General features: G+C 48.2%; 1 protein-coding gene across 2 annotated transcripts; it reads left to right on the forward strand.

Moving 5' to 3' along the window:
• Positions 1-11: 11 nt before the first annotated feature.
• On the forward strand, positions 12-20,266 carry ZBTB37 (zinc finger and BTB domain containing 37). 2 transcript variants are annotated; one of them, XM_071810558.1, is made up of 5 exons: positions 12-154; positions 2,015-2,126; positions 3,631-4,580; positions 5,944-6,043; positions 7,766-20,266. In XM_071810558.1, exons 2-5 carry the CDS (start codon positions 2,106-2,108, stop codon positions 8,252-8,254), a joined length of 1,560 nt encoding a protein of 519 aa, XP_071666659.1. In that variant the 5' UTR covers positions 12-154; positions 2,015-2,105; the 3' UTR covers positions 8,255-20,266. The 2 variants fall into 2 exon arrangements, with proteins under 2 accessions (XP_071666659.1, XP_065698632.1); XM_065842560.2 differs by lacking the exon at positions 12-154 and having other exon boundaries at positions 3,628-4,580.
• The last annotated feature ends 766 nt before the right edge of the window (positions 20,267-21,032 follow it).

The following is a 21,032-nucleotide window of genomic DNA, read 5'->3' on the forward strand; positions in this document are numbered from 1 at the left end:
CAGGAGGGGGCGTGTCCAAAGGGCGCGTCGCGGCGGCGGGCGGGGGAGCGATGCGCTCCGCGGCCTCACGGGCGGGAGTTTTCTTCCGGGGTGCGGCCCGCTCGGGGGGTTTCGCTTCCGGGACGGCGCGGCGGGCCCTTCCCACCCCCGGCAGGTAGGTCGGTCCCGGCGCGGCCCAGCGGGCCCGGGCGGGGCGGGGCGGGCGCGGTGGGGCGGGGCGGGGAGCCCGGGACCGCCCCACCGGCAGCCGCCGTGACGCCCGCGGGGAGCGGCGCTGAGGGGCGGGGGGTGCGCGGCCGCGCACCCCCCGCCCCTCAGCGCCGCTCCCCGCGGGCCCCCCGGGTTCGCCCCGTCCTCGGGGTTCGGGGGGAGGCCGCTTGGCTGTTGTCAGGGGCTAAAAATGAACCGCGATCCCCGCCGGGAGTCATCGCCGTTGGGGAAAAAATACCCCAAAATTGTCAAATTGGCAGTTTTAGCCGAGGGGAGGGTGAGAAAAGCAGCGCCTGTCATCTCAATCTAGACTTATTTGTCTTTATTAAGGCCCTGTCGTAATTTGAAAGTAGCCAAGTTACAATAATTTTTAGCCAAAAACACCGAGGTTTCTCGGTCAAACCTTCTCTGAGCAGCTCCCGGCGGGACGGGTCTGACCGTCACCTCTTTTTGAAAACCGTCAAATGGAAACATTCAATATATAACAATCCCAAGGAAGAAGCACGTTTTCACGACAGATAACCTAAAAGTGAGATTTTTTCAGTAGCGGTGTTTGTTGAACCAAACACACTTGAAAATGTATCTTTTTTCTTCTTTGAACTGAATGCAGTTTATTATACACTGCGTTACTGGCTCGGTACTATAGACTACACTGTTTTTTTAGGAAAGTGACATATTACTATATATGAGGTACATTAGTAGAAGGTATTTCTCCTATTCAGTTGCGAAGTCAAAACTGTAGTTTTGTCCGAAGTTTTACTGCAGGGTCACATCCAGAGTGACCATCACCGGCCACAGATACTCCGTCCCAGCTTCTTACCGGGGCCTGACGGATGGAGACTTTCTCGCCTCACAAGGGTGAAAGGTGTTTTGTGAGATAAGTCAGTCCAAGTCTCAGCTGGTGACACTTTCAAATGGTATTAAAAAGAGATGAAGTGTCTCTGTTAGTCCCCTGGCTCCACAGGAGGTCCCGCTCACCCCACAGGTGATGACCTCGCAGTCCAAAAAAGGTCGGTTCGCCCTCCCCAGCCTCTGACGCTGCTTGTCCCCAAAGCCTGTCATAGAATTCCAGCTCCTCCATGCTGAGGTGACAAAGCTCTATGGGCCCTTTTCTGCTGCCATCAGCTGCAGGTGGATTTGTCCCTACCCTTTGGAGCAGAAGCTCACAAATCATTTTTCGGGCTCCCCTGGAAGCTCAACAGTTGGCACGTTATTACTATTATTATTATTATTATTATTATTATTATTATTATTATTATTATTATTATTATTATATTCCCTTCTCTTTCTGTCCGTCCCCAGCTGACCCAGCCGAGGAAGGGAGGGTTTCACCACCCGAAGGCTGCCTGCCCACCTCCCCTTCCTTGAAGGGATGTTTTGGGGTTTATCGCTTTAGAAACTGGTGGTTTGGGAGGATGGGAGATCGCAGGCTCCCCAGTCCCGTAAACATTTGCACGTACCCGACGTGATTTTGGCTGCGCGAGTGTTTCTAATGGTGTAAAGTGAGACGGGTCATTTGAGGAAATCCCCGCGTGCGTTTAACTGCTGCAGGGTCGGTGCCAGAGGTGCCAGTCAGCGAGGAAATGACTTATTCAGGTTATTTGTGCTTCCGTTTTTTATTTTGATGACCATCGGTGCAACACAAACTCTGAACAGTGAGGAGAGATGAAGTTGATAAGATTCAGTGTTTCTCTGCGGTTTGGGGTGGGACATCACGTCCTGACACGGAATGATGAAGCTCGATTGTGCTCGGGAGAACCCAGTCCCTCCGTGCTACATTTTTCTTTCCTTTTTCTTTCCAAAGGGGACAGGGGAGAAAAGTTTTCAGACCTTCTTACAACATCAGAAGGAAAAAATAAACCAAGAAGATACCACCCCCCGTTCCTCCCCCCTGCATGTTACTCGTAACGTTACAGGTAAGACCATGGGTTTCCTATTACACCGCGTTCTGTGCATTTGAGGTTCTGCTTTTAACATCGTGTTGACGCGGACCCGTGCGCTCTCGTGATTTCCTTGCGTTTTGTGGGTTTTATCGCTTTCTTCTAAAGGCAGAGGAAGGGGAGGAGAACCCTTCAGACACGGTGCTGCTAAGCTGCACCCCGTGAAGTTTTGCGCACCCCCTATCTCTCGTGCCCCAGGGCCACGCAGCCGGCCGGCCCTTGAGTAATCTCTGCGCACGGCTTCGCGAGATTGACAGGCTGTCCTGCAGCTTCAGGTTTAGTAACATATTTTGCCAAGTTCGCACAAAGTCTGCTCGGGCATACGGACACGCGCTAGCCTGCGGCGATCATAAGTGAATGAAAAAGACAAGTCTTCCCAAGGTACAAATGCTGTCCTGTGTGCGAGTCCCTTCGATTCAGAGGTTTCTCGGGAGCCTTGGTATTCCCGGCCTGCCTGGAATTGTTTTGGTATCTGCAGCGCTCTGCTTAATCGACACTTCACACGCCATCCAGCTGCTCACGCCACGAGCGCTCTCTAATGAACATATTTACTTTGCTTTTTGGTTTTGTTTTCTTTCGGGATTTTTTGGTTTTGTTTGCTTTTGGGCAAGTTTACGTCTAATTTTGGATCGGTCCAAATGTTGACCATATATAGTCAGGACTCCTTTTCAGAGTTTGCCAAAATGAAATGTGATGATTATAGAAAAATGAATTATGGAAGGGAAACTAGGAGAGCTGGTTTGTTAATCCCCGTTGTTCATAAGTTGACTTTTGCTGCGTGCGATACCTCAAACTACCCAAATCTCAGCTCCTTTTATCAGGGAGTCACTTGTGCCCAGCGGAGTGTCTCATACGCTGGTGTTTAGAACGGGGTTCGGTTCTTTTTCTTTCACTGGCCTGCTATATGTTTTCTGCCGTGTGTCAGAAGCGCCACGTATGATGAATATTTTGGTTTTAACAATGTGTTTAAGATGCCTCGAGGTCAAATGTGTGCTGGCCAGCTTTTGAAAAGTCTCTGAGGAGGATTTAGGTCCCGGTGTCTCCTTCCTGACTCCTGTTCTACAAAGGAGGGACAGCAATATTCCTTTGCCTTTTCAAAGTGCTTAGAAGGTACAAGTTCTAAGTATTTAAACCCATTATGCAATTGGTTGCCTATTTTTAGTGCCTGAACCATTTTTAATGTTCTTTTTACAATGCAAATGTGCCTTTATCGAGGCTGACGGAATGAACTGTTTCAAGCACGGAAGCCACGGGGAACAGGGCTCTGTTGGGGGCTGGTTTAATATAACTCTTGTGAAAGGTGATGTACGGCACATCGAGATCCGAGAACTGCTGCGAGGCGCTTTTAAATTAAACGGTGAGAGACTTCTCTAAGAATCCCCGTGTTTCAAACTGCATGGAAGTAGGTGGAAAATGTTCTGAATGCAAATGATAGAGTAGCTCTGTTAACTATGGTATTTTTGTCCCCGCTTTCCAGTAGGGCCGTGCACCTGCCGCTGGGACAGCCATGGAGAAGAGCGGGAACATTCAGCTGGAGATCCCTGACTTCAGTAACTCCGTCCTGAGCCACCTGAACCAGCTCCGCATGCAGGGCCGCCTGTGCGACATCGTGGTCAACGTCCAGGGCCAAGCTTTCCGCGCTCACAAGGTGGTGCTGGCCGCCAGCTCGCCCTACTTCCGCGACCACATGTCCCTCAACGAAATGAGCACCGTCTCCATTTCCGTCATCAAGAACCCTTCTGTTTTCGAGCAGCTCCTTTCCTTTTGTTACACCGGGAGGATATGTCTGCAGCTGGCCGACATCATCAGTTACCTAACGGCCGCCAGTTTCTTGCAGATGCAGCACATCATAGACAAATGCACGCAGATTCTCGAGGGAATTCATTTCAAAATTAACGTGGCAGAGGTGGAAGCGGAATTGAGCCAGACCAGGACAAAGCATCAGGAGAGACCGCCAGAGTCTCACCGTGTGACGCCAAATCTAAACCGTTCTCTGAGCCCGTGTCACAACACCCCGAAGGGGAGTCGCTTGGGCCAGGTTAGCACCGTGCTGGATATTCGGGAGCTCAGCCCGCCCGAGGAGTCCACCAGCCCCCAGATCATCGAGCAGAGTTCGGACGTGGAAAGCAGGGAGCCCATCTTGCGCATCAACAGAGCGGGACAGTGGTACGTCGAGACGGGCATGGGAGACCGGGGCGGACGGAACGACGACGACGTCCGGGTGCTGGGAGGAGTCCGCATCAAAACGGAGAACCTGGAGGAGTGGCTGGGGGCAGAGCATCAGCCCTCGGGAGAAGACGGGAGCAGCGCGGAGGAGGTCACGGCTATGGTGATCGACACCACGGGCCACGGGTCGCTGGGCCAAGAGGCTTATGTCTTGGGGTCCTCGGGGGCCAAAGTAGTCCGGCCAACCAGCAGCGAGATCGACAGGTGAGTTTTCTTTAACTTGGTTACTGCCCTTGGCCGTAAGAGGAGATAGTGCAAGATTTTCACGTGGCTGGGTTGGTGGCTTTGGGACGTTTCCCCCTTCTATTTCCTGTGGCCATCTTAAGCATAAAGGAAGTTTTTTCCTGGTGTTAGGAAGCGTGTCCAATTTGGGTTATAGTATTTTAGTTGGGCAGCGAACAGAGCAGGATGTCCAGGAGATGAATTAGGAGCACCAAGAGGAGGAAAGGTTGGAGTCTCTACCTCTGGGTGTGTAGCTGAGGTGGGGGTTTTGTCTAAAGAACATGTTGCAGTTCAGGCTCAGCAGATATCGTGCTCAGCATCGAAATTGAGGTCACATACAACATGTGTTACGCAAAGTGTTGTTGCAGGGATGCCTTCTGGCCTGAAAACCTGGGGGTGGTTTTGTTTGAGAAACAAGTCGGTCACCAGCTGTAGGTCAAGAGGAAATTTTCTTCCTGGTGGTCCAGGACAAGAGTGGACCCTGGGTTTACATCTTCTGAAGCAGTTGAAGTGGGGAGCCCATCGTTGTTGTTTTTGAATGAAAGAGCAGAAAGCCTTTACTGAAAATAAGTGGTGAAATCTGCTGTGTTTTGCTTCCCCATCCATCTGCTTCCCCTCCGCTCCCACATTTGTTTTCCTGCCCTTTGCTCAGCCCAAAGAACGGATCTGATAAGGGGCAGATGGGTTTTGTTTGGGGGTTTGTATTTGTAGGGTTTCCATTCACATCTCCCTCTCTTCTAGCTCAGTCCCGCTGGTCCCGTGGGGGAGCAGCTACCTGGAAGCAGTGGATATTCTGTCACTTGTCACTTCACAAATCAATGTGTGGGAATGACCATGAGCTGGCCCTTGGGACAGCGATCCTTTCCTCGGTCCTTAACTCTTTTCCACGGAGCAGCTCCCCTCGAGCATCTCTTTTTGCACAGCACACCATATCCACTCTTTCCCATGCGGAATCCACCGCATCACTTTTGTTTCCCACTTGGAAGGCGGAGGAGGGCGGGGGTGGTGACCAAGCGGTGCCCTTACAGAAATGGTTTCTTCTGTTGTGCAGTTCCTGAGTCACTGGGCCCATATCGCTTTCCTTGTGATAGTGACTGAAAAGCTCTCTGTGACTTAACTGGAAGCCGAATGACTCAGTTGTATTTTTCAGATGTTAAAACTGAAACCACAGACCAGTATGACTTGGTTTTTCCTTTATATTCGCGCTGTTCCGCCTCCCGTGTGTTAGCTGGTGAGGATGAAGAGATGCTATACAGGTGCCTCTATTGCTCACCCGTTGTTCTAAGCACCAGAGTGACCTGATGCCCATTAAAAACTCCGTTTACGCTTTTCCCCCACCCCACAGATTTAGCCCTTCTGGCAGCATGGTTGCTGTGACTGAGCGGTACAGATCAAAAAGCGAGTCTCCCGGGCGGATGGATGAGCCCAAGCAGCCCAGTTCCCAGGTAGGCAGATCAAGAAGTTTGCGAGTAAATGTTGGCATGGAAGGTGAAGGGGCCTGTGCTGTGATGAAGCGTGTGATATTTTATATTTGCAAGCAAAACTGTGCGTGAAACAAGGACCTCAGACTGTTGCAAAGGGTTTAGTTGCTCACACTGGGAACGTACGCCATTGGTATATGAGTTAAAAATTATTTGGGCTGTCATTTGGGATTTCGGCCAGATACCTGGAAAACAACCTCGTCATTTTGATGTTATTTTTTTGTGGCATACGGTCCGTATCGCAGTGGCAAGTGTGGAACGACCCTGTGTGCCCGGCAGATAAGTAAAGTGACAGTTCGTAATCAAATGACTTTGCTAGAGGCAGGTGAGGGGTTACCAGGTGGCTTTGCCCTTGAATAAGAGCAAGTGAAGCAAGGGGGACAAAATTGCGATTGCTGTCTGCTAACTTTGCAATACGCTTCTGTAAAACAAAAGTTACCTTTTTGTTCCTATTTTGCCAAAGCTTCGGCTTGTGTCCTCAGAATACGTTTAGAAAATTTCAGGTCAGGCTAACCCTCTGGGGTAAATGCGACACACAAAGCAATTTTAGCTCTATGTACAGAACAGCTGCTATTATTTCTCCGTTATGAGATGGCCTCAAATGTAAAACCACAAGCTACCATGTACCACTCTCCTGGTATTGCCGTATTAATGCTAAAAATAGTCTGTGATCCCTGCGGGGTGGTAGAGTGGAAAGAAAGTCCCGTAGTTTTGTGCATCTGCTTTAGTCCGGAGCAGCTCACCGGCGCTTGTATGGTTGGATTCGATGGCACCTGGCACGGTTACGCTGCCAACTGTGTCTGTGTAGCCCCAGGTGCTGGAGGAGAGGCCCTGCTAATCTTACACCACTTGCTTGTCCGTGTTTGGCATTATCAGGAAACAGCATTAAGACCTGGGAAGGCAAACGCTGCATCCTCCAGCATAGAGGTGTTCAGGGGACCGACTGCGCTTATCCTGAATGCGACAGCCAGAGGCGGCTGTCCTAGAGCCCGAGCTTGTGGTTTAGGGTTACCCTTGGCTGTTTGTCTTTGTGGCTTCAGAAAACACAGAGAAGCTGGCTGGTCCTTGCTGTGCAAGTCGGGCCAGGCGTGCGAGCTGAGCCTCCCCGGCGATGCCGCGGGGCTGGGGTGCGTGGCACAGCCGTTCAGGCAAGCGCGACTCATTATAAAATGAATCCTGAGTGACACCTGAATAAATACCCATGTAAAGTGACACCCGAAGAGTTTCAGCTATGATTTGTAGTTTATTCCACCTTTGTTTTACTGCAAGCTCATCGATTGGATTCTTTTTTTTCACCTTTAGGATGTAAAAAACAGAATGTGGAATACAGTATTTTAATCAAACTGGCCCAAGTTTTAAAAAAAGTAACATGTACTGACATGTTTGCTGCACAACTCAGTGGCTAAAAGCTAAAACCTGGCTGGCTGTTCTTCCCGGTATCTAGTGCAGGACTTGGCAGAAGGGGCCCTCATAGCAGAGGTTGCTAATTGATTGCTCATTTGTCTTCAGCCCCAAGGCTCCAGTTAAGCACTTAAATGTGTGCTTGAGGTTGAAGACATTAGTGCTGCTGATTCTGAGGTTTGGCACCTGCTTCTGTGCTTTCCTGGCTGGACCAGGGCCCGTTCTTCTCTCCTGCAGTTTGTTTTAGGCCACTGGGTATTGAAATCTCTGCCGCTTCCTTTGCAGGGGGAAGAATCGGCCATGCTCGGAGTGAGCGGTTACGTGGAATATCTCCGGGAGCAGGAGGTTTCGGAGCGCTGGTTCCGCTACAACCCCCGACTCACGTGCATTTACTGCGCCAAATCCTTCAACCAGAAGGGCAGCCTGGACCGGCACATGCGTCTCCACATGGGCATCACGCCTTTCGTCTGCCGCATGTGCGGGAAGAAGTACACCCGCAAGGATCAGCTGGAGTATCACATCCGCAAGCACACGGGCAACAAGCCCTTTCATTGCCACGTCTGCGGCAAAAGCTTCCCTTTCCAGGCCATCCTCAACCAGCACTTTCGCAAGAACCACCCTGGCTGTTTGCCTCTGGAGGGGCCGCACAGCATCTCCCCCGAAACCACCGTCACGTCTCGGGGGCAGGCGGAGGAAGAATCTCCTCCACAGGAGGAGGCTGTGGCCGTGGGGGAGACGGCACAGGGATCCGTGTCCACGACCGGGCCGGATTGAAACACGGCTGCCGAGTCTCTGGGGAGAAAGGACCGTCTTCCCATTTCTTTTGGCTCTAAAGAGTCAGCACCAACCTGGCAGGCTGGTACTGTAATTAGTGCAATGCCACCACTGGACAGAAAGAAGCTCTCAAGATGTTGCCAAAATTGCAAAATCTTTCTCTCACACATCCACACACCCACACGTAGAGTGTTCAAAGTTTTTCTCCCTTATTCCTCCTCCTCTCGGAGAAAAACAAAACAACTGTGTCAATCAACTTCTTATTCAGGGATCGACAGGATTTTACATTTTTTTAATGCTCCGTAGCGATCTGGGACGAACAGTCATTTCTGTTTCTCGACGGCGTTTTGGCCCAGCAGCCAGGTCAGCCGTGCAGAGCCGGTGAGTCCGGCCTATCTGCTGGGCCAGCCCAAGGGGAGAGCAGGGACACGGGACCGTTGCCTTCCTCCGTTCCCCAGGCAGTTAAAAGAAAGCAAAACGACTGTCCTGGTGGAATCGGCCTTGCCCGAGTGTATTTATCCCTGTCTTATTTTTGGTGTGTCTCTTACCTTTTTAATCTTATTCTTTCAGGGCTTTTGGCTTGCCCGTTCCAGGCGCGCGGCCTTAATGCCCCACGTTAAAAAAGGGCACGGCTACAAAGCCATGTTCTAGAGGTCGGCAAAATTTGAAGCAGTTCGGCTACTGAAAGTGAAATTTAGGAGCGGCGAGGCTTGTGTGGGACTCTTGACGCATTGGGAGAAGGGTTGGAGGGGTCTTTTGGAGGAGGTTGTCCTTTGCTGTCGCCGATCTGGAGAGTTCAGAGCACTCAGGCGTCCTGAGCGGTTCTTGCTTTGGGTGTTGCCGAGCGTTAGGAAAAGGTTTTCTGGCCTGGCTGAATTGCGGAGTTAGAGGCCTGGCTACCAAAGTCCTTCACCCCTGCTCCCCCCTCGACACGCACTTGATCTTTTCTAACAGCAATACGGTGTACGGAAATGCTGTCGTCCCAGCCCAGCAATCGTGGGTGGTTGCTTTTAAACGTGTTTCTACAAACTAGTTTGATAACTTTTTTTATCGATGAAATGCAAAAAGAAAAGAAAACCCTACTTTATTTCCTCGTAACGGTTCAGGAAACTTAAAAGCAAACGGTTCCTAGAGCAATCACAACCCTGTCCCCTTGCATGGACTTAAACTTTTATATTCTAAGCAGCTCTGATGTTTAGAGCAAGTTAAGCAAACCCGGAGAGACATGCCTGCGTTGTGTATTGTAGGTCGTGCTTACGTGTTTCATAAACGGAAAAGCATGGGACAGGTAGATAAGTGCAAATATATCGACATCTTTTGAAGAAGTCTTTTTAAAAAATATGCAATACTTTAGGAGTTTTCTCTGGTTCTGATGCCGAGTTGTTGACGGTGGAGGGGGAGAATGAACGACAGGTTGCGCGGATTGGGTTCGGACGTTTGGTTGAAGGAGTTCTCTTGAGGATGCGTGACGTCTGTGATAAGGAAGGATGAAGGGTCCTTGAGGTGATGGGAGGAACAATGAGACACTGAAAAAGGAATTCACTTGGTCTTGCAAGCCTGGCGAGCGCTCGGAGCGTGGGCTTGGCAGGCAGGAGCCTTACCGAGGGAAAATAAAGCCCCGCAGTCTGACTGCACTATTTTGGGCACATGGAAACCTCTCCAACCCTCGCTTCCCCCACCTGCAAACCGGGACTCGGGATCGTTTTCCTGCCCCTTCAGAGGGAAGGATTTGAAGGAGGGTGATGTATTCTTGCCTGGCTTTATGTATTTTTCCTCTTTTATAAGCGAGGGGTCTCACTGTTCCTCCCAGTTCTCTCTCAACAAGCAGACGTGGCTGTAATGTTCTGTTTGCGCGTGGGGAAGGGATTTGTGCCAGGATCGTGTCTAACGGGGACGTGCTCCTCAGAGAAGAACCTTTGCAGGTTACGAAGTACAATTTCATTGACCATTTCAAACAGGAAAACTGATCTTTCACCTCCGTTTTCCTTCTGTCCCTCCTTCCTCCTCTCGTGTCAAGTGAACGATTTTCTAGTGGCCGCCCGAGGGACCAGCCCCGCTGGGTTTCCCCTCAAAGGTCAAAAAGACTTGTACTGAAACGGTAACGTTGCCAGAGAGCAGTCGCAGAAGCTGAGAGATGAGAGGGTGGGGAGGAGCGGAGGTGTGTAGGGTATGCTGCTTTAGTTATAGCTTTTGAAGTTACCAAAAATCCAAAAGGAAAAAAAAAGAAGTTAAAAACTTTGAAATCCTATCCTGTTCACACTAGAGAGCATCAAAAGTTACTTTTAGTTGCTTAAAAGATTTTTAAGTGTTTTAAAATAGAACTTTTAAAAGAATACTACCAAACTATAAAAACATAAAGTTATTTATATACATATATTATATATAAATATAGTGGGAAAGTTTCCCTGCTAAGCTTGCTGTGAAGAGAAGGGTGAAGGTGCAGTAACTGCTATCCAAGCAACACTTTTCTGAAAGAACAGGCGGCAGCCGCTCCATGGAAGCGCAGTGACGAAGGGCCGACAGAAACTGGTGGGTGCCGTGATTTGTGCGGCACAGCCATGAGTTTCCTGAGCAGGTGTTTGTTTTACTGTATCGATACTGTGAACGGAGGAACGTCCCAGCCGCCTGGGATGCCGGTGGCGCGTCCCGTCTTGCCGATTCACCGCTTTCAATTCGCCTGGTTGAAAACCGTGAAATTGGTCCTTCATATCGTGCTAGGCTGGTCTGAAAACAAAGCTTGTGAAAGGTTTTTATTTTGTTTTTCCTCTTTTATGTTTATTTTTGTTGTTATTTTTGGTGCAGAGGTTGCCACTGTATAAACAATCATTTCTGATTGCATGCAAAAGAGCCAATATTCTTGCCCGGGCCTCGCTGAGGTGAAGTTTATAGCTTGTAGCTAGAGTCAGTATAGGGTATGGTAGCGGGAATCATTTTAATATTATTTCTGTACATTTAATGGATGTGTATGTGTATGTACGTGTGGGAATCATGATGTCTCTAATGTTTTCTTGAACAGCGCTGAAAGCAGTTTAGGCCCATCCGCACTAGAAGATGGAACCAGTTCAGAAGGAATCATTTCGTTATTAAACTTTTCTTTCAGTGGTTGACTTCCTCAGTGCAGATGAGGCCGAGGTTCGAGAAAAAAGGGGTTGGAGGTCATATACGGTATAGAAAAACCTCATGTGAATTTTCCAGCAGTGGTGTAGCTACTTGGAGCTGCTTTTAGTAGCAGAACGCGACCATCTCTCGTTGCCTCTCCATCAGTGAGCTGTGTAGTCCTTCAGCTGCCGGCTTTCCAAGCGCAAACGCTTCTGCGGTGGGTTGAGGCACGGCTTTGCATTTCCACGCCTAGCTGCAGCTTTCTCCCCTCTGCCAAAACTGTGATTTCAACTGTGATTTAAGGATGTGAAGAGAACTCTGTCGTATTTTAATACCTCTGTATGTAACATTTCTGTCCGCTTCAGAGTTAGAGCTTACTAACGGATTTGTTCGCTCACCTCAGGCAACAGAGGGAACGCACTCTGATTTCTGCAGTTTCCCTTCTCGGAAGGTGAACACATTTCTTAGTTCTTTGCTGCGGCCGAGAAACCTTTCTAAATGTGAAGCGTTGCGGTGATCTTGAGCCTGCAGAAAGCCCCGGTGCCAAGTCACCGCAGAGCAACGTGACGGTCGCCGTGGCCATTCCCTGCTGCTGCCAGGTTCCCTGTGAACAGCTGTGAAAATAACCAGAATTGTGTTAATACTGTGCTGCTGCTTTGGGGAAAAGCTAATCTTCCGCTCGGGAGGATAACCGATGGGAAGCTGGGGAGAGGGAAAAAGCACAAGGTCTTTTTTGCTCTCCGGCGGTGGGAGTGTGTGAAAGCAAAACCGTGCCTCTGATTTCCAGCAGCTAAACAGAGAGGGATGAGTGAGGAGGCTTTATGAAATGTGAATTTGTAACAGGAGGCTGAGAACACACTTAGGGCCGCTTTGTAAGATCCAGGGATATCAACCTGGTAGGATCCGAGCAGCTGATGCGGACGGGCTGTGCTTCACATGTCCTCCCGGTGTTGTCCGGCCATTGGGTTCAGTCCTTGGACTTACTTACATCTTCTCTACAATTTTTCCAAGCTGTGATCTGTAAAATTGAACTTTCAGAGATCTGGGTGGTTGAAGGGCAGGAGGAATAGAAAGTGTTGTGTCTCTGCTGCTGTTTGAAATCCATCTGTCCCATCTGACAGCTCTTTGGAGCTGGAACTGTTTGAAACGATCTGCGGTCTTGCTGGAAAGCGTGGTAGGGAGGGTACAGAGCCAGGAGTTCAGCCCTCTGGGAGATCAAGGTTGAAATCAAGGAACGGGATGGATCTCTCTGCTTGTCCTGCTCTGTTTTGTGACAGCTGGGTGAATTAGTTTTCCAGGGCAGGCTGTGCCGTGTCTCTGCGATGTGGTAATGTCACCTAAAAGTGCGGTACCTGGTTCAGTAGATGCTTCTACGCAGTCCGGTCTTGGAGCAGAGTCCTTGTGCCGCCTTCAGCCCTAACAAAGCATTTGCAAGGGCAGCGTTGTAGCTTTTATAATATTTGCTGCTGACTTCATCTCCCGCAGAACCCAGAAATGGAAAGACAGCTGGAAAGGTGGAGTTTGGGTGGATGGGAGTTTGTGAAGTAGATCGAGTCATGCACCTTTAAAACCAACAAAAACTAGCACCCCTTAAACTTAGTCTTTATACAATTTTCCTCTCCATGACGTGCCTGCCAATTTAGCCGTACCAGCATCCGCAAATTTCTGCAGATTAGCGACACCAGATACCGTTGTTGCTCTACTGGAAATATTTTGGGGATGGGAGAAGTCAAGGAGCTGTAATTCAGGAGACTTCTAATTTTTGCCAAGGTTTGGGCTCTCCGTTTCCCCCGGGACCACAGGCAGCAAGTCTGGGCTCTGTTGATGGAGCTGCCGCCGGCGTAACCTTGTCTGGCGGTGACGACGCTCTCAGAGATGAGCAGTGCTCCTGTCCCGAGGGGAGATCCATCCTCAGAGCTTTGATGCCTTCCGTGGAAGGTCCTAAAGAGGAGCTCAGTTTTAATCATCGTCATTCAAAGGATATTTTAATATCAAATACATACATATATATGTATGTACATTTATATATATAAATATATATTTGTAACCAAATAAAAGCTAGAACTATGCAAACGCTACTGGCTGTTGCTTGAAACTAATGTCTACCAGAACACTTTGGAATAGGGTAGATTTGTTCAGGTTTATTTTCTTTTTAAATAAAATGCAGCAGGCCAAAGTTTTGCTGTGGTTAGTCTTACTAGAAACTTAGGTTATTCCTAATCTGGAACCTGCTCAAGTGGGTTTTAAAATTATCTGAAGAATCCTGCCATCTCTAAAATATTTCCACCCGCTTTGGTATTATTGCTACCAGGCTTTATTTTGTGAAACGTAGGAAAACACAGAGGCTGGGATGAGGAGAGATGGAATGTGACGTTTGGGGTGATAGTTTGAAGCAGAATCAAGGAGGAACTGGGAGCATTTTCTTTTGGACGTAGGGTTGATTTGGCTTTGAGGAATCTTCCTACTTGTGCAAACGTTGAGGTGGAGGCGGCGATTGGAGCATCACCGGGTTGGATTCTGCTATTGGGAATCTGCCCCCTGAATCCGACGGTACCGGAGTTTATTCTGCTGGGAGAAATTTCTTGTGGTTTCTACCATTTCTTTGTGTCAGAGGCGATCTTTGCTTTTAGGATTAACTGTAACCTTCGGTGACTTTTGACTTTTTATTCCTGAGAACTGTAGGAAATTCAGGTTTCTGATAACATTATCCTCATCCCAACTGTGAACAAGTTACTACTGCTTCTTATAATTTATTGTCTTTCTGTTCCTGAACGTCTGTGTGATCCAGCTGTTCACCAGCGCCACTTTCCAGCACTTCATTAGCTTTTATGCACAGGGAATTGTTGCAATGGATACGTTGACCACGCTAGTTGGAAGAGTAGAAGCCTTTGGAGAATGACTTTTACTTCCTCTAGCTGTCATTAGGGAGTGCACACACACATACCTGTATATACATATATATGTAGACATATATAAAGTGTTTCGATATAAACTCATTTAGCATTATTCTTACTTAATTTATATTTTAATCCAGTTGTAAACCAAAGTATTACTGCTTGTCAAAGGATGCGTCTCGGAAATAGGAGGAACCGTTTCAGATTGGAGCCCTGAGAGATCTTTGCTGGCAAAAACATGGATACGAATAAGACTTAGGAACATGTGCTGGTGAATCCTAGAGATGTGCAAACTTGGGAGGATTTCAGACTGACTTGCTGGGTAAAGTTTGATGCTGGGGAGGTCAGTGTGGGTTATCATTTAAAAGCGTGGCTTGGCAGCATTTCTGCAGCTGCACTTTTGCATCAGAATCACTTTGGAGTCTCTGCTGCCCTCCTGGTTGCAAAACCTGAGGCTTCTGCCCTGCCTCTTGCATTGGGGTGCTGTCAGGAGGCTCGAGGACTTGCCTATAGAATGCCTTAAAGAAATCCCCTGCAAGGGAAAACGAGGCAGGAATTTAGGTGCGGGTTTGCTGTAGAAGCTGTAAGATGGATCTAAAGTGATTCTGCGTGGTCCTCTGCCTGACCCTGCCTTGTACATGCAGGGTCTGGGTGAATTCTTCTAAAAACACGTCTAAAAGAGGGGACAGGCTGTCTCGGCGCTGGCTCTGCCCCCATTCCCTTTGGTTTGCTGTTCCGTGCTGCGGTATCTGATAAGAGTCAGAGCCGAAGGTGGTGGTGGAGCTAAAGGCTTGGGAATTGCAAGGTTTTTCACAATACTTGATGTTTTTATAGGAAAACAAGTATGTTGTGGCAAGCCTAGAAATAAAAAGGGAGAAGACAGCAGATCAGACTGTAGCCTGGCACAACTGGGAGCTGGAGAGAAAAGGCCACAGAAACGAACACTAACGTGTTTAGTGTCTAATTTACAGTTTTAGAAAATAGGTTTTTGCTATTTACTGATGTCTAGAGGTGCTTTTTTTTTTAGTCACCTCCATGGAGGTGCATGTTCTGCTGTCACCAATGGAAATAAATAGGTTCAAAGATAAAATCTTCCTGATTCTTCTGTGCTGGGCAGTAACTGCCTTTCCAAGGAATTAGCAAACGCTGTGAACAAATTCACCTCTAACAATCTCCCGCAGGCTTGGCAGTGGCTGCGCTTCCTCCTGCTCTTCTGCTCAGCCTGCAGGGTCTCTTCTTAGAGAAGATTTCCCTGCATCCTTTATTTTGAGCAAGGTGATGGTCCGGCTACCTTTGTCGATCGAGTAGGTTCATGTAACGCTCCCCAGCAGGATCCGTGCGTAGTTGCAGCTCATGGTACATCAAACCAGCTACGTGCAGGACAATTTTTAGCAACTAGATCTGGTAAATGTAAAAAGACCGTAAGCTAATCTAGTTCTAATTGTAGTCGCCAGGTACCACGGGTTGAATATAAGACCTTTTCTGTGCCACGTACCGTACCAGCGCGTAGCAACATCATCCGTCACGTCAAATTCCCTTTGGTTGGGGCATCCTGTAAGCAACCTCAGTGCATATACATATATATCATTTTTTTTTAACAAGGAGGTAGCCCTTTCCACTGAAAATTTCCCCAAGTTGATTATAAGGTAGCACTGGTGTCAGTACACAGGATCCTGTGTTTCCTCGGTGTTCAGCGGGTTGGTGGAATGTAAGCCGGAGGCTTTGGGTGAGGGGGTTGTGAATGCGTGCTGCTGGCTGGCCCCATCATCGTTCTGATGGCTTTGGACATGGACCAAAAACTACTATTTATTTTAAAGCTTTAATTCTTTTCATGGAAACGCTGAAAAGTCTTAGCTCCCTCCCTAGTGATTTTTATGTTCTGTTAAATTCTCATCCAGCATCAGTTTATGATCTATGAACAATTTCTATAATACCCACGAGAAGGACTTTGCAGAAGGTTTAAAACCTGTGTCTGTAGGAGGTGATGGTTGTAAGGTGTTTTTTCTGCTGCCATAGAGGCTGGGAGGGGTGAGGAAGGGCGTTTGTGGAGAGCCGGTCTCTGTCACAGCGTGGATCGAGTCGCTGGTGGGATTTATTGGGATATTTTCCTCGTGGCTTCCCATTGCATGAGCACTTCAGCTCCCCAATTCGGTAACAAACACCAGACTCCGCTGCCTTCAGCATCAGGAACACAGTCAGGACTGACGGACAGCACGGGGAGCCTGCGGGGGGAATCTTAGGAGGGGAATCGTGAACCAAAATGTTGGCTTTGTCAAAGGCTTTTGCAAATGCGGAGTTAAACCTGCTTTTGGCAGGGCCGTGGAGTAGGTCTGGGGGTTTGGGCTGTTAACTTCTATTCAGATCCTTGTTTTTGCAGGGTGAGATGGGCCATTTCAGAAATTTGGGCAAGGAAAAGTGGTAGCGTTTGAACCCTGTGTTCTCATTCCAGGTTTCTGCTAAGACCCACAGCAGGTACGTCAATGCCATTGATGGGGAGCTGGGGGAGTGATGGGTGCCCCGGGCTAGAGATGCCCCACATAAATGGGCACCTTTGAAAACCAGAAGGATGGTGAACTATTCCCAAAGTGGTCTGAGCTGTGCCCATTGAGCTTGCAGGGCAGGTGTTTTCTGCTAAGCTGGCTGAGAGAACTGTTCAGCCTGGAGAAACGGCAGCTTAAGGGAGAGCTCAGCACCACATGCCAGTATTTTAACAGGTGGCTGCAAAGCAGATGGAGACCCCTTGTTACAAGGGGGCCCATGGAAAATATGAGGGGTGATGGTTACAAGTTACCCCTGGGGAGATTCCGACTGGGCGCAAGAGGGAAGTTTTTCCCCGATGAGAACAATCAGCCATTGGAATCATCTCCCACAAAAGTGGTGGATTTCCCAACACTGGACACTTAAAATTCAGTTGGATAGGGTGCTGAGCCAGCTTGTCTAGACTAGACTTTTACCAAGAAAGGTTGGACCAGATGATCCTTGTGGTCCCTTCCAACCTGGGATTGGTGTTGGGAGAAGAGTGGGCAGGGATGGAAGGAGAAAAATACTGTTAATCCAAACCTGGTGATGGGGACCTGCTTACATCATGGAGAGCGTGATGCACATCACGCCTCTGACAAAGCCGGCTTTATTGTATTTCCTTAGAAGTTTTTAGGAGTGGTGGCAAATCTCCCTCTAGCCACAGACTTGTTGCCCTTGCCCTGTGCGCTGATGAGCGCCGCAAAGGCTTCAGCCCACGAAACGACAGAAAACAGCAGCACTTCCACCACGCAGATGTTTGCCTGTGTTAGCTGGAGTTTCTTCAGATAGCCAGGGACACGCCGTCTGAGTTGTTCTAACGGGGAGATCTGCAAAGTGCAAACAGAAATAGCAAGGAAAGGAGGCTGGCTTAGCAGGGAGGAGGGAGACACCCGAAATAAGCAGAGGGCTCATCTGTTTTCAGCACTGGCTGGGGCTATTGGCAGTGAAAACCAAGAGGAGGTGTTGGGCAGAATGAAAAAGCTGTCCTACGGCATTAGAGTGGGGCGTCACCCGCGTTCTCTGGCCTGGAGCCGCGAATGAGGGTGAAGGAAAACCAGTCAGTCGCTGGCGGAGGCAGATCTGCTCTGAAGGCTGGAAATGGGGAGCACCAGACAGATTTCAAAGTGCCGTTTTCTGGATGTTACATTTTCTAGCACGCGTTTAAGCTGTTGTAAACCGAAGTTTGCTTCCGTTTCAGCGCTCTCTGCTTTTACCCATGTCATTTCTTCTGTTTAAACTCAGCAGCCAAGGGGAGACTGCAGAGAAGATGGAGCCAAGCTCTTCTCAGAGGCAGGCGGTGGGAAGAGGAGCAGCGGTAGGCAGGAGGTTATACCAGCGAGATTCAGGTTAGGTATTACATTTTTTCACTGTGAGTACAGCCAAACAGTATTGGAACGGGTTGCCGGAGAGGCTGGGAAGTCTCCATCCTGGGAGATACTCCAGACTTGACCAGGCAAGAGTTAGTCCTGCTTTGAGGGGGGAGGCAGGGCTGGGGGCCCCATCCCACCCTCCCTTTTTCTGGGCTTCTCCACCACTCCCCTGGAGTATAAAATATTGACCCACCCCCTGCTGCAAAACGCAAGACAAAGGATAGTGGTGTATCCTATCAGTGTATTCCAGTTACAGTTTTTTTCGTTTGTTAATGATTAATCCGTGAAATAGCATCTCGGGTGCCACAGTCTGTGAAATCCAGCAGCTCCCTATGCGTGACTGCAGCCTCCGGGTTCCTGTTTCCATCGGACTACGCCAAGCTGTATTGTTAATTTTTTTAGTGTTATAACGTAAAAATGGGCAGCTTTAATGGGCTTCCTAGTTCATATCAGTTAAGCTTTTGAAACATATTCAGGTATCTTTTAAATACTGCTGTGTGTAAGTTCCTTGTTTAATCTGACATATTCTATTATTTTACTGCAGTTATCTAAGGCAGTACTTTAAAACAAAGAAAATCAGTGCATTAATTATTTGCAGACTGTCAGCAATGTTAAGCCTCCATCTTCACTTAGTTTTTGTCAATGTACTTAACCCCCCTTCCTCCTCAGATCTATGGTTACGTGTCTTCGTTATTTTTATATTGTAGTGAAGCTTATTTATTTAAACCTTCCGGTTACCTTTGCAGTCAGACCCAGTACCATTGGCTATGAAACTGTGAAACTAATTAGAAACAAAAAATGAAGCTAGATTGGTTATAGTTTTACTACTGGTTGTAAAATAGCAGCATAAAACAAGAAAAATACGATTGAAATTACTCAGTCTGGGGCGGGGGGAGGAATTGCAACACTACAGCTGAGAAGCTTCTTGGAAATGAGTTTTAACCTGATGCTCTTAGTTCCCTGGTCAAGTTTAAAGAGTTGCGTTTAGCCTGAGGGCTGTGTTGGGGTCCGTTCGTTCACCCACATGTCTGGGGCATTGGTTTGAGATGGGAGTTTGTGCTCCCATTGTGCTGTTTTCTTAGCGTTTACACGTCTAAGGAAACTCTGTGGATTACTGTGAAGCTTTTACTTAATACTTTATTGCGTGCCAGAAGGTTTTGAGAGCTGGAGCTGTGCTGTTTGGGAAGCAATTTTCTGGATTGCAGGTGAATTTGGGATGGAGAGCAGAATTTTGTCATACTTTTTGCATAAGACTGATTCCTTTTGGCTCCCCTGGAGTTCTTGCCTGGACAGAAAGCTGATGGGCAATGGCTTCCAGAGCGACGTTGTCACAGGGCAAGCGCCTCCGAGAAATCATCTGAAGCGAAACGGGAGTGTTGTCACGCAAATAACGCACGTTTCTTTTGTGTTCGTGTACGTCAAATTGCTGACAGTTAGGACAGGCCGAGGGGTGCGAGAGTAATCCCGCTTGGTGGCAAAACAGGGACTTTTCTGAGTTAGGAGAAGAATAATACGCAGCTGTATGTTTTGTGGGAACGTATTCCTCACCTTGTACCCCACGCTTACAGGGAGGGTCAGCGAAGTACAGGAGGAGACCGTATCAGAGGTTAGTTTGCAGGAATGAAAGCAAGTTATTCAAAGTACTGCTTTTGTCTAAAAAGGGATGCGGTTTTCCCCTGGTGTCTCAAACAGGAGCTGAAGCTCCCAGTTGTCTGCAGAGCCGCCCTCTGCCCCCCCCTTCCCACGTGTCGCCCCATTTCCCTGTACAACACTGTGAACGTGACACTGGCAGCTCTTCGTAACGTTTCCATTCAAACTGCCCAGAGCATGAAATGCTGTCCCACGCGGTCACACCGCGATGCTGTAGCGGATGAGCTGTGACAATAACCCCCAAAGAGGGGCCCTGGCGATCAAGCGCTTCCTCGCTGAGCAGGGAAGAGCAGAGTATCAGAACAGAAGTTAACATAAGCGGCTTCATATAGCAATTTACTAATCAAATTTCATTTTGTAATGAACTAAACTGACAATCAATTCCTAAAAATATAGAAGCCTCTTAGAGGGAATAGTCAAGTATGTCTTCAACGGAAAGATTTAACTGGGATAACTTTTAATAAAGAGCACAGGATTTATTTTCCTTTCCTTTTTGTTTTTTGAGCAATCGCTCTAGAAATTACGTTGCGTTAAGCAGCAGAAGATTCACAGGACAGTAACTACCTCTCTCTCTTGGAGTGCTGAGGTTACCACGCTACACACTCTATCAGCAAAGCTTTCACTTAAATAAAACAAAACAGATTTGTTTTTCCTTACCTCTGTGTTTCAGAAATGCAGGTCTGCTCTGTAAAGTGACTCTATGAAAATGGCATCTAGCAGGAGCAGGGGGAGACCTTTCGTGGTCCTTCGCCCCCCGTTTCTCGCTGTGACCCTCACGGGTTCACTCCAGGGCTGCGACAGCTCGTGGCGGCTTCGTTTGCGTTACTTCACGTATTTCTGCGTTATAACAAACTGTCCTGCAGGCCAAGGGCTGCTGCGAGCTCAGCTTCCTGCACTGGGAAATTAATTAACGGTGTGGAAGGTAAGAGGAGAATCCATCTCCCTCCTGCCTCCAAGGGAGCAGGCAGCAAGAAAAGCAAAGCAATAAAATAAACAAAACACTTTTATATGTTGGTCATTAGTCTGCAGATCTAACTCTGCGAATTTATATAGATATATATACGTAAGAATACATACAAGAGAGCAGATCTCTCGTGTGAAAAGGTGCCATTTTTTTTTTCTAAACAAGAGTCCCTTTCCAAACTAGAACAGCACTTTAAATAGGTTCCTCTTAGAAAAAATAAAAAGAAGAAAAAAAAGAAAAAAGAAAAAGAAAAAAAAAATCCTTTCCTGAAGAAATGCACT

The sequence above is a fragment of the Patagioenas fasciata genome, chromosome 6 (assembly GCF_037038585.1).
Source record: "Patagioenas fasciata isolate bPatFas1 chromosome 6, bPatFas1.hap1, whole genome shotgun sequence".
In the NCBI taxonomy this organism is placed as follows: Eukaryota; Metazoa; Chordata; class Aves; order Columbiformes; family Columbidae; genus Patagioenas; species Patagioenas fasciata.